This window comes from Micromesistius poutassou (assembly GCF_964030765.1).
Source record: "Micromesistius poutassou genome assembly, chromosome: 22".
Classification (NCBI taxonomy): Eukaryota; Metazoa; Chordata; class Actinopteri; order Gadiformes; family Gadidae; genus Micromesistius; species Micromesistius poutassou.
Window position 1 is genome coordinate 11,620,655 of NC_140292.1, and position 14,179 is coordinate 11,634,833.

At 44.5% G+C, this 14,179-nt stretch overlaps 1 protein-coding gene across 1 annotated transcript in view; it reads right to left on the bottom strand.

Moving 5' to 3' along the window:
* Nucleotides 1-1,754: 1,754 nt before the first annotated feature.
* Nucleotides 1,755-14,179, bottom strand: part of LOC311367939 (neural cell adhesion molecule 2-like) — a gene marked incomplete at both ends in the record, with an annotated part of 171,606 nt that continues 159,181 nt past the window's right edge. The window contains 2 exons of the mRNA XM_084486812.1: nt 1,755-1,869; nt 5,692-5,896. Coding sequence (XP_084342938.1) covers nt 1,755-1,869; nt 5,692-5,896 — 320 coding nt within the window. The remainder of the gene's footprint in view (nt 1,870-5,691; nt 5,897-14,179) is intronic.

Consider the following 14,179-nt stretch of genomic DNA (forward strand, 5'->3'; position numbering starts at 1 on the left):
GGCTTGGTCTGTGTCATTTACATTTCGGTTAAAGGTGACATATTACACCACCAGGTGTGAGTGTGATTAGCCGCTACAAGCCGTTTTGAAAATCAGACTCTTCTGACATCACAGGTGGGCGTGTCCACCTAGATGTGTGCTGGATAGATCAGTCTACCAGCCTACCCAGTGGACTGTTGCATCTATCCATCATACATCTAGGTGGACATGCCCACCTGTGATGTCAGAAGAGGCAGATTTTCAAAACGGCTTGTAAAGGCATATTGTTATATATATATATTGGTATATTATGTCACCTTCAAGAAAATTCATCCATCCAAACATCACTTGATATTCTACATTGCTTCGGTAGAATTGGGACTTCAAACAAAGCCACACAAACAGTATTATGAACTCAAATATATATGTTCTTCTACAGACAAGCAAACCAAATGACATCACCAATTTTTGGACCAAAACACAACAGAAAGGATAAAATGTCTTTGAAGAGATAAACTTTCACAAAATAGGACATATTTACGTTTACGTTTTGTAAAATACTATTTTTTGTTTAAACTATGTACAAAACATTCCAAACATCACTCAGACCGAAACAAATTTTGATATGGGTTGTGATGAAAAATGACAAAAAACAAAGTCCTCAAGTCTTTTCCAGGTCGTTGATGCAGTTCCAGATTGTACAAGTTAACTATTTTACAAGAGTGTGATCGTATCGTCTCCTAGCCTAGATGGTAGGCTAATGTTCCTTCGTAAGCCTAAAGTCATCCGAATCGCAATCTAGCTTTCAGTGCATTTGCGAGTGCAACCCTTTAACACTGGCCATATTGCACAATACATTTTGTACTAACCGTTTATCCAGCTTTAATTTTAGATATATTTATAATATTAGTAATTTCTGTTCAAACTTAGATTGTATTGTATTTTATTCTATTTTTATTCTATTTTATTTTAATATTTTTCAAGCACAGAATACAGATTATGTCACACAAACATTTCACTGCATATCCTGTATGTGTGTGTGACAAAATAAAAACCTTTGAATCTTTGATTGTACTTTGTTAAACGGCCAGTCTATGTCGGTTTAGGTTCACTGCTTAAACAATAAGCGTTAACCCACACATTTCAACCAAAATAAGTAAATGTAAGGGTGTGTTGGCGGTAAAGCACACACAAAAAAGGTAACGATTGAGTCCATGTTTCACTATGAGGGCATGGGGGCTGAAAATGTACACAATTAATTGTGTTTAAGATAGTGTAGATATAAATGGCATAGAAAGTAGAAAACGGATGAAAAAAAAGATGGCAAAGCCCCACTAGATTCACTGACACCATCTTGGGAAAAAAAACAACAAGCTTCAGTCAAAGTTTTCTTTACACCACCGGGTTTAACTTATTCTGTCTTCATTTACCCTCCAGTACTTGTATTTACACGTGCCTTCACCGCTGGGGGGAGGGGCATTTCTATAGAAACTTTGAGCGTACGTTTTTCCGCCGTTTTTTTCCGAAGTCAATATTTTTTAAGTCTTTCTTTTTTCCGAAGCCTTTCTCTTTCCCAAAGTCTTTTTTTTTCGTGGTCTTAATTTTTTCCAAAGTCATCTTTTTTCTGCGTTAATTTGGTGGTGTGTGTCCGTGTGTGTGGTTGTGTGTGCGTGTGGTTGTGTGTGCATGGTTGTGTGTGTGTGTGTGTGTGTGCGTGGTTGTGTGTGTGTGTGTGTGTGTGTGTGTGTGTGCGTGGTTGTGCGTTGAGTCCTGGTTTATGCTTTGCTGCAGTCCGTCTTTGTGTGGCGGCCGTCCTCCCCGTGGACTTTGATCTCGATGGAGTCCGGCTTCAAACTCTCCTTCCTGTTCTCCTCCTTCAGCGGGAGCTTCCTGAGGGAACGGGAAACACAAACACACAATTATATTAGTACTTTAGAGAAGGGATACACTCACAAAAAAACATTAATATTTGTGCTTTTATGGAAGAGATACACACACAAAAAAAACACATTTAGATTAGCATTTTTAGGATACACACACAAAAAACAACACATTCATATGAAGAAGAGATACACTCCCAAAAAATATGTATTTGTGTTTTTACACAAGGGATACACACACAAAAACAAAACACATTTATAATAGCATTTTTAAAGAAGGGATACACACACAAAAAACAACACATTTATATTTGTATTTTTTCAAAGGGGATAAACAGTACGCAGGCGCTGGGCTTGGAAGTCTTCAGGAAAAAAGGACAATGAACAATGAAAATCACCTCGCTAGTCGAAGGCTCTTCATGTTTCAGACACGTGACGATGTGAGGATATCGTATCAAATAAACACTTTAAAAAACGTCTACCCCCCCCCCCCCCAAAACAGACGGCACATTATTGTGGATAATTATTTTTAATTATAGTACATACTTAGCCAAGAAAGCGTCAAGAAAAATTCTGCCAATTTCCTCCTGAAATCCATTGAGCAGTTCTTCTGCTCAATGGGGGGGGGGAGGGTAATGACTACCGTTGCAGACCCCGGTCTTACCCCCCCTGCCCCCCCCGCCCCCCCCCCCCCACCCCCCGAGGTGATTATGCGTCGGACACAGAAGCCCATCTTCTGTGCTTCGGGAAAATAACACATTTCCTTATATTATCCAGAGCCTGTAGTCCAGGAGCAGTGCCTACTTCCGCAATCCACCAGTGCTCAGTGGCCAAGCCTGGTATTGCAGTTTTTTAGCAGTCTGTGGACGGGGCCCTCGATTCATGGGGCCCAGAAGTAGATATCCCCGTTCACTCCAATACAAGTGGGGAACAGGAATATGTCTCCGCAATCTCCGTAAGTTTTCTCTTTTCAAAACGCCACTTCAAGCGTTTTGTTAGCCATTTTATGTATTTATTTTTTGCAGGAGAAGGAGGGGTGGGCAGCTGAAAGGAGTCGTAGTGAAACAAATGTTGTTTCGGCCGGGCCTCTGAGAGGGCTCAGTGCACGGCTCCGTTAACTTCTTGTGCCCAAGGATAATTGTTGCCCAGATGGCAGGAGGAGTGTAATTTAAAGATCACATATAGAGAATCATCGGGGGGGGGGTTAGTAACTTATACTTCCATGGCCGGTGAACAATGCTCTCACTTATGATGCTACAATGCTAACAATGCTAGAGAACGAGAATAGTTCTACATCCAGAACGTCATGCACTAGGGCGTGGCTAAGCTCCCATGATGCGGAAGCAATTCTCTCCTTGATGTGGCCCTGCGCCACTGAGCAGTTTCCATAGGAATGAATGGGCGCCATGTTTCAATCCGGTGTCCAGTCTTTATTGGTCCATGCTGTAGTCACGAGATGGCCGCCAGGGGAACCTCTCGCTCTCTCTCACTCTCTCTCTCTCAACCACTGGGCGGTTGACAGCAGGTGGAAGAGCCCCAGGGGGTGTGTGCGTCGATGTGTGTGCGTGTGTGTCTCTGTACACGTGTGTGTGTGTGTGTGCGGTGTGTGTCTACGTGTGTGTGTGGGGCCAGAACAGACAGGCAGGCTGGGAGATTGCCTTTGATCCCGTCATCATAGAAACATCATAGAGTCCAGAAATAGAATAAGAAATTAATAATAAAAAAGTGCAACAGCCTTTGAAAATGAAGAAAAAATTAAAATATACATCTAAGAAGTGCGACTGTAGCCCTCCCAACCTGCACACATGCACACACACACACACACACACACACACACACACACACACACTCCAATCCATTGTAATTATTAGCGAGTCAAGCCGTGCGTTTGGGTGGACGTCGTGTTCGTTAGCGTCACGGCGGTCATTAGCTAACCCTGCAGTGACCTGAGTGTCTCCACAGCGCATTCGTTAGTTTACTCATTAAAAGGTGTTTTAGGAGCTATTGTGTGAGTGGCATTGGCTAGCTACCGTGCTAACCCGTCAGATACTAGCGAGCTAAACGCCCTGTTGGAGCATCTGGCTCCGACCGCCCCTGACTCAGTGTCTGGATCATTTAGATCGATTTCGGACCCGACACCAGTTCTGGGAATCAGTCTTGCCACAGTGGAGGGAATGCTCATCTTGTGAATGGCGGAGAAACTTGTTCTTCGGAGATTCAGATTCTGTGCACTTCAGAGCGCTATCTTAACAGCGCTCGAATCATATCTACAGCAAGGCCGTCTTTGTTCTTAAAGGTCCCATGGCATGAAAATTTCCCCTTGAGGTTCTCTAACATTATTAGAGTTCCCTGAGCCTGCCTATGGTCCCCTAGTGGCTAGAAATGGTGTTACATGTAAAATGAGCACTAGGTATCCTGCTCCGCCTTTGAAAAGATTAAAGCTCAGACGCTCCAATTTGGAATTTGCCCCGTATGTCGTCATGAGGGGCCAGGTTACCTCCCCTTTCTCTGCTTTGCCCGCCCAGAGAATTTGGCCCGCAATAAGACAATTTAGCAATAGCTCTCGACAGGTGGAATGTTCTCATTATACCACAGTTAAGGGGCGTTGTTCGTCATGACGTGAAGCGGAGGGACGGCGACCCCCTTGACTGTAGTGTAGCTGAAGTGATCTATTGCTTTTATAAAACGGTTACAAGTATGGTGAAATGAAAGTCATAGACACTAAATAAAAAAAGTTGAAAAGTTTAAAAAAAAAAGTAGTCCCTCCTGGCTGCCTGTAAAGTGTACGGCGGTTGCTATGCAACACACTGTAGTGTCCTTCAGAGAGAAGGCTAGAGACGGTAGCTCGGTTCACCGGCAATTTAGCCTACTATCGAGTTCACTCACCGTGTGCCTATTGCTTCACAACATTTCCACCCTCTCCAGTAATCAACATATTTTTAGGCTTCAGTGAACTATGCTATTGCTTTTATATATAAATAAACAACAGTTCAAGTTAGGCGCGGAGTGATACTGAACTCCATAAACTGAACGGGCGTCATAGCTGTGTGTATACGCTCAATATACAACAGTTGGGAACCAATCAGATCGCTTCATTTAAGCCACCCGTTTTATGATGAGCTATGACTGTGCAAGCGCCACATTTGTGAGTGAATACACACACTGTGTTGCGTAAAGCTCCCATTTGGTGAAAATACTAGACTGCGTTGGGTTCTCTGACTCTGGTACTTCCACAACGAGACTCGTAGTGGTGGTTATCTCTGCCATCGTTGAAAAGGATTTGGGGGATACATCCACTGTAACTAACGCATGGTACCATGGCCGCAAGCTGCTCAGGGCCACACCCCTACCTTCCACCTTGCCCCGCCTCTCTCCTCCTCATTAAAGCTACAGACACAGAAATGGAACGTTTGTGGAAAGCTCATGTGGGACTGGCTCGTAGTGGCTGTAACTCTGCACCGAGGCAGAATTTCTTGAACGTCTTCAAGTACTGTATCAGGGGCCCACTAACAGCTATATTAAAGCATCCATAAAGTAGCATGCCATGGGACCTTTAACACACCAGCGAACAAACAAGATGGCGGTTGTCTTTGTTCTAAACACACTAGCAAACAAACTAAAGCAAAACACAAACAAATAAACCAATCTGTTTACAAAAAAGGAACACAAACTGGTAAACACAAAAAACAAACTACATTCAAAGGAAGGAATATAAAGGAATATAAAAATGAAAAACAAACAAAACACACAAAAACAAACTACATTCACAATAAAGGAATACAAAAACAACTTCAAACCCGCTGAATCCGGTCCGAGGCGGCTGACTACTCACAGGTAGGCGGCCCCGCCCTCCTCCGTCTCCTTGCTCTGATTGGTGGAGCTCTTCTGCCTGCAGAGCGAGTGCGTGACGCACATGAGCAGTCCGCAGCGCCGCAGGAAGAAGCAGCCGACGTCCAGCAGCAGCAGGAAGAGCAGCAGGGCCCCCAGACCCAGGCCCACCGCGGGGCCCCCACCCAGGCTGCTGAACAGAGACTCTGCTGGGGGAAAGGGTACAGTCAACACCCAGGGGCCCAGACCCAGGGGCCCAGACCCAGGGGCCCAGACCCAGGGGCCCAGACCCAGGGGCCCAGACCCAGGCTGCTGAACAGAGACTCTGCTGGGGGAGAGGGTACAGTCAACACCCAGGGGCCCAGACCCAGGGGCCCAGACCCAGGCCCACCGCGGGGCCCCCACCCAGGCTGCTGAACAGAGACTCTGCTGGGGGAGAGGGTACAGTCAACACCAGGCGTGGAGACACAGTATTGTGTGAGCCAGGGCGTCAGCAGCATTTCGAGGGTGGGGGGGATCTGGGGGTCCTCCCCCAGAAAATTTTGAAAGGAGAGAGGCTGATAGGGGAGAGAGAGAGAGAGAGAGAGAGAGAGGGAGAGAAAGAGAGGCTGATAGAGAGAGAGAGAGAGAGAGAGAGAGAGAGAGAGAGGCTGATAGAGAGAGAGAGAGAGAGAGAGAGAGTCTTCTGGCAGGGACACTAATTACACCCCTTTTCTTCTCCAGGTCGATGGGGATATGGGGTTTGAAGCTCCCAGATTGGATCGATCTCCGCTCAGAGGGCAGCGTGTTGTCCCTCCCCTCCTCAGACCCCCCCCCCCCCCGCCCCCCGAAGCGCAAAAGATGAATAGAATAATAAAACTGATCTCTTTTTAGGACCGCAATGCCGCTATCGTGTATCAAAAGAAAAGCTTAAACTGTCCTTAAGCGTTTGAAAATATCGAAGACGTCTCGCTGGTATTTCTTCAGACACATTGTCCAGGTTTTATGTATCAAATCAACGAGGTGCTTTTGGGCGGGAAACTCCTGCACTCCCTCTTCTTGCTGGGCAGTTATGGCGCGTTTTCACCGAGCGGTGCGGTTAGGTGAGGCTCGCGTTTCCACCGCCGACAGTACCCTTATGGTGGGAGGGGTTTAAGCCGTCAGTACCCTTATGGTGGGCGGGGTTTAAGCCGTCAGTACCCTTATGGTGGGAGGGGTTTAAGCCGTCAGTACCCTTATGGTGGGCGGGGTTTAAGCCGTCAGTACCCTTATGTTGGGCGGGGTTTAAGCCGACATGGCGATGCTGGATGGACAGCGATAGCCATGGCAGCTACTTAAGCATCGTGACCTCATAGCAGCCCGACAGTGTAGCTAATAAATCCAAATCCATTAAACAAATGTGTCGCACAGAAGTGACAATTCTGTCGACCAATCAACGGACGGCGTGTGTAGCTCCAACTTTCGGCACCAATTCAGACCATTTGGTACCCCAACAAGGAGCTCTGAAAAATGATCACACCTATATGGCGAGTGGATAGTGCCAGGATTACCAGGAGAAGGATAACATCGTGTGAAATGCACGTGTGGAGAAGATACGTACGCCGCCGCCGTGGGGAGAGGATACGCACGCCGTCGCCATAATATATATATATATATTTATTTATTTATTTTTGGTCATGGTCCAGACAATGTTGTGGCTAAGGTAATTGACTGTCACGCGAGAGACTGGGGTTCGATTCTCAGTCTATATATATATTTTTTTTCTTTTTTATTATTATCATTTTTTTCTGGTATTAATATGTCCAAATACTTGTTGATGAATAAGTTGATGACATTTTATAAAAAACGTTAGTTTTTATGTGTCAAAAAGACCAAAACTGTTTTAAAAACAGATCTCAAAAATGTTTTGACGATTGTATGGGCATGATGTCATTTCATAGGGCAGGCCTATGACATTTTCTGTTTTCTATCTAGGCTATATTATTCACTTTCTTTTTCAAAAGTTGTATAGTTTAAATTAAATATAAATTAATGTAACAATGTAAATGATCACAATGGAATTTCTTTGATGAAACAGAAAACATTTGTGAATTAACAACCGCATTTATCTGTGTTTCAAAGTAAATTTTAAGCATCCATCATTCAACAGAATCTGTGCTTTAACAGCAGATAATTAACCATACAAATGTTGAATTTGAGAAGGCAAGAAAGAAGAAAAACATTATTGGGCGGATATAAGACTTGATTGTAGAGTCACTAGTTGTAAGCCAACATGTATTATTTTGGCAGACGGCCAAACAAAAGCTTTGATTGTAGTCATCCAATAAGGGTCTGGCAAAGCATAACAACGTGGCACTGGAACATTCTTTATTTCAAGAAGATGCAAAACATTAGCAGGAAGATGCAAAAAAAAGTGTTGGCTTACATTAAGCATACCCAAAACAGGGGGACTGGATGATTCCTGAAATCATGGAATCACTAAATGATTCATAGGTGGTGTGAAGAGGCAACTTCAGAATTAGTGCACACGTGTTTGCTTCCGGGAAGACAGTGCCAGTGTGCAAAAAGTTTAATGTTGGCTCTCCTGGGAATCCCAGGGGAGGAACTCTGTCCGCCCCAGTGACGAACATGAGGAGCTGGTTCAGCGTCATTCGGTTCTCCGTGTCCTCCACCACCAACACAGCATCTCCACCTGCAATGTAAAAGATAGGACTTAAGTCAATATAATGACTCAAGGCAAATGTTTTTGTACACTTCACCTAGCCGAAAATAATCATTACAGATTAATATATCAACCAAAAAATTCTAAACAACATTTCTAAACAATATTCATAAATTTTAAATATAAATGTGACTCTTTACAGATATACTGTAGTAAAAGATAACACTTTCAGTGGTGTTTAATGCTAAGTCTGTAGACCTACCCATTTTAATTACAGTAAATTACCCAAACAAATTAGCAATTCATTATCTCAACTAAAACAATAATAGGTCTACTTTGAGAGTGAATAACAGTATCAAAACAGGCACCATCAAAATAGCCTACATTTAAACAACACTTTATCTGTCCCACACCATTATACATTGCTGTTCCAAGTGATATAAATGTGCTGGTTGTATAAAACACTAGTAAATCCTAAACTAAGTCATAAAATCACACTGAAGCTCTTTGTGGCCACATACCTAGTTCAGGCGTTCTCACGGCGACGTAGGTTAGCAGGCGTCTTTGTGGCAACTAACTCGTTCAGATGTCCGTGAGTAGACGTACATTTTGTCTGAATGTCCGTATGTACGTCGCCGTGACACCGCCGCCGGTGGACGGAACTTCCATGCAGTCGCCGTGGCGTCGCTGCTGGTCTCTCGTCTGCAGTCCCGATCAGTCCCACACAAACCTCCACACGTTCTGACGGCGGCGTAGGGTTAGACTGCTCCTTCGCCTCTTCCTGGTTATCCTTTGTTTGGCACTATCCACTCGCCATACACCACACCTAACCTAACCTCACCACACCTAACCTTAACACACCTAACCTCACCACACCTAACCTCACCTAACCTCACCACACCTAACCTCACCTAACCTAACCTCACCTAACCTCACCACACCTCACCTCACCTAACCTCACCACACCTAACCTCACCACACCTAACCTCACCTCACCTAACCTCACCACACCTAACCTTAACACACCTAACCTCACCTAACCTCACCACACCTAACCTCACCTAACCTCACCACACCTAACCTCACCACACCTAACCTTAACACACCTAACCTCACCTAACCTCACCACACCTAACCTCACCTAACCTCACCTAACCTCACCTAACCTCACCACACCTAACCTCACCTAACCTCACCACACCTAACCTCACCTAACCTCACCTAACCTCACCTAACCTCACCTAACCTCACCACACCTAACCTCACCACACCTAACCTCACCACACCTAACCTCACCACACCTCACCTCACCTAACCTCACCTAACCTCACCTCACCTAACCTCACCACACCTAACCTCACCACACCTCACCTCACCTAACCTCACCACACCTCACCTCACCTAACCTCACCTAACCTCACCACACCTAACCTCACCACACCTAACCACACCTAACCTCACCACACCTAACCTCACCTAACCTCACCTCACCTAACCTCACCACACCTAACCTCACCTCACCTAACCTCACCACACCTAACCTCACCACACCTAACCTTAACACACCTAACCTCACCTAACCTCACCTCACCTAACCTCACCACACCTAACCTCACCACACCTAACGTCACCTAACCTCACCTCACCTAACCTCACCACACCTAACCTCACCACACCTAACCTTAACACACCTAACCTAACCTCACCACACCTAACCTTAACACACCTAACCTAACCTCACCACACCTAACCTTAACACACCGCTCGGTGGAAACGCACCATTAGGGCCTCTCTCCAGCAGCCAACATTTTGGGCCGTGATAAAATTTTACTTTGCATGATTCTAGGTTCACACGATAAAAGTCTGTGACTGAGAACATTAAAGAGTCCGGTTTAGATTTACCTCTGTAGTTATCTGACAGTCGACCTATATTGTCTTAGCGTAGAGCTCTGCATTGACTGCACTGTGCAATCCTGAGATGTATCTTATCAGAACTACTCTTCAGCCTTTTGGTTTTAAATATAAATTACATTTATGCTCTCACATTTTGAAATACAGGAGGAGGATCTAGCTCATGTAGCATGTAGCTCCTACTGTTGGCTAACATGTTTTTATTTGGACCTGTCTTATAGATTTATTTAGTATAGTATGTATGAAGTGTGAATTGCGGATATTCCACTTTTTTATTCTTGTTTGATAAATATGATCTAATTTTATCATAGCAAGGTCTTATCATCTCATGCTTTAAAAATATTACATATATATTACAATATGATTGATGGGAGGAGAAAATGTTGTTATTCATACAAAAGGCTTAAAGCAGACCTTGGATGTCCTGGAGCCCAAAGTTCTACTTTGAGCTCTTAAAATGACCGCTCAGGTGACCCTAATTGATTCACTTAACAACTGAGTCATTCGTAAATGTAACTTTGTCTTGGTTCCTTGTTGCTCCAACATGATGAAAACCAATTTTAAGGGAATCAACGATAAGCTACTTTGTAAACAACAAACAGCTTATGAAGACATAGAGGACATACTGCAAGGCACAGTCAGAATTGACTCAATCGCCATTTCTCAATTTGCGTTCTTGTATGTACTTGTGTACTTGCGTTCTTGTGAAACGTCATCAGTCGTAGCCCAAGTACTGTTCCAATTCAAAGTATGCATCAAGCCAAGTACAGACGAAAAATCCGTGTGTGTTCTCGATGCGTTCTTAAACTGGCCGTTTCATTGAGGATGCATCGGAGGTGACTTGTGCGGATTTGGGACAGTTAAATATCCCAGGATGCATTTCACATTCCCATGTTTTAGAATATTAGAATGTAAGCTATAATAATAGGCTATATAGGAACATTTTAAATATATAACAAATGTAGGCCTATTCATTCAAAATACTATTGTTTTATATAATTTGTTTATATTGTAAAAGTCGAGGAAACCCATCGCAACAGCAACGGAAATCCCAGTCGGATCCATCCGATCGTGTGTGTGTGTTTCTATTCTAATCTGTGTAATTTCTCGCTCGTTCGCAAATATTATATCAATAGCCTACTCTCCAACTATATAGGCACGCGCATCTGTACCCTACATATAAAAAGTTGTATGTATAGCTTATACACATGACACGCATATCTTTTCATTTATATTCATTCAAAATATTTACATACTATTTTAAAATGAAAGAGGCTGGGGTTTGGTTTTATATAATTTGTTTATATTGTTCAGTAGTATATGCCTACATGAGGGGTCATCCCTATGTTTCCCGGGTCCTATGTTCCCCACTTTGTATGTGACCGGGGAGCAAATGTTTTTTTCGTAGGTGGAATCTGGAAGAATCATGAATATTAGGGTTAAGGTTAGGGTTAGGGTTAGGGTCACGGTTATGGTTATGGTTAGGGTGAGGGTTAAGGTTAGTAGTCAGCGTGCGAGTTTGTCGTACCCGGGGAACATAGGTACGCTCCCCTACATGAGGCCGTAGCACAGTTAACAGAGCTGAGGTGGTGACGTCATCGAGTCCGCTGCTGTTCCAATTGCAGGTGCGTACTCCCGTCCTCGGAAGTTTGTACTTGTAAGTCCGGACTTGCCAAGTACGCACTTCCAAGTCGGCGAGTCTATAGTTTGCGTACTTGGTATTGAGAAACGGCCAACACGTGTTGAAGGGGTGATATTATGCCACCAGGTGTGAGTGTGATTATCCATTACAAGGCGTTTGCAAATGCGTGTAATGGCTAATCACACTCACACCTGGTGGCATAATATCACCCCTTAAAGCTGTTAAATGCTCACAGTGTACAAACAGGCAGCCGCTGCCACCATTTACGAACCATTTACACGATCATTACTGAAATCGGCGTGAGAGGTACCCTTCTCCTGAGAGAGAGAGAGAGAGAGATTTTCTAAAGCAGGAGGACATGTACTATATGAGCTCCTAAATAGGCATGTATTTTTGTCATTTTAAATTGAGAAGAACAGGTTAAATTTCGAACAACTTAAAGAGAAGATCAAGGACAACAGAAAAGTTGAATTGGAAAAGAGGGAAAAAAAAGAGAAAACAAGAAAGTTCCCCAAAGAAAAAAGTGACAGAGCTAGCAATAGTTAGCAGGAGCTAACATGAGCCATCCTAAACAGCAGTCAACCCTCCCTCCCTGTCCAGAGCAGAGCATGAGTGACATCCACATACACTACCCACCAAACATCAAGAATGACACAGGGAGAAGCACATTCAAACAGGAGCTTCTTAAGGGACAGCTAGAAACCCTTTTTGCTGATCTTTGTAAAAGTGGAGATTAGTAGTAAGTAGTACTTAGTAATGTAATCTTCTACACTGAAAGACCTGAAGCCTGGCACAGGGCCATTATCGACCATCACCCTTCAGTGGCAAAAAAGGGCGACAAGGAGTACTGGCAGTTGAAGATCAGAGACCCAGATGACTTTCACAGCATAATGACAACTGTCAATCTTTATAAAACTGGTAAAGTCATGGTACAGGGGTAGTGCCAGGAAAGTTTCCAGGCACTTAAATATCTGGTAATCTCTCCAGGCCTACACATACACAAACTCTTACATAGATACAGATACGCAATCACCCCCCCAGTACCCCCATCCCATGCCTTCGCCGCTTGTACCCCCCAGTCTGACACGGGTCTGTGTCCAGCTCCTATAGTGGCTGCAGGACTGGTTGGCTGCTTGCCTGCACTGGGTTATCCCCCCCCGCCCTTCCCCAACCCCCTCCCCTGTTGCAGGTTGTGTGTTTTCATGTTGTAGGTGTACTGACTGTGTGCTTATGTGCTGAGGTGTGTTTTTCCTGTTCCCACACTGTACTCCCCACAGGAGCATAGTCTGGGGTTGCCTTTTTTTGTCCTCCCCTCTCCTCATGTTATGTTATGCTGTATTTCACTCAACAATTTCCTCCCCGGGGATAAATAAAGTATCTATCTATCTATCTATCTATCTATCTATCTAATGAAAGAAAACACCTCCTCTACGGAACTTCAGCCAGATACAGCAAGAGAAAGAGAGCCAGAGGAGAGAGCTTGGTACACTATCAGAACAGGTGAAAGAGCTAAACCACGAGAGACAGAGTCACAGGAGAGAGATCACTGCTCTAAAATAACTTCTGAGAGAACTGGAGCTGAGAGAGCCACAAGAGTCAACTTGTGGCTTTGACAGAGAACTCCCTCACTGAGTCTGAGCCACTGAGGACTGACCAACACACAGAAGTGCGCCCCTCCCAGAGCACCCAGCAGGAGAATCCCCTCTCAACCAGAGCAGCCAGAGTCCAGCAGCCACACCACTCACTCTGATGGTCCCATTAGATCAGATAGTCTCACTGCAAAAGCAGATATCATGCTACTGATCGGCTCAAATGGAAGATTCATTGATGAGAAAAGGCTTTTCCCCAGGCAAAAAGTAGCAAAGCTTTGGTGTACAAACACAAAGGCAGCCATGGATATTCTCTCTGAGTCTCACCTTGGCTCCCCAAGCCACATCCTAATCCAGCCCAACCCAGGCCCAGGCAGCAGTACATACAACCTCAACACAGACCTCAGGAGAGCAGCATTCATACCCCACTAATCAACCCCAGACCCAAGACTTTCTCACCACCACCTCCTCCACAACAGCAGCAGGAACAGACCCAGCCAGGCAGACCGTCCTATGCTGAGGTGGTCAGAGGAGCAGCAGGCCCCGGCCACAGTGAACTGAGAGCCATCCAGGACATGCTGAGTCATTATGCTCTCATCTTATGGGCCACAGTCGTGATCAGTGGTAATGAGCAGGTAAAAAAAAAAACTAAACACTGTATATACACACGTTAAACACTTTATGGTATGAAAATTGATGGTCTATGTAA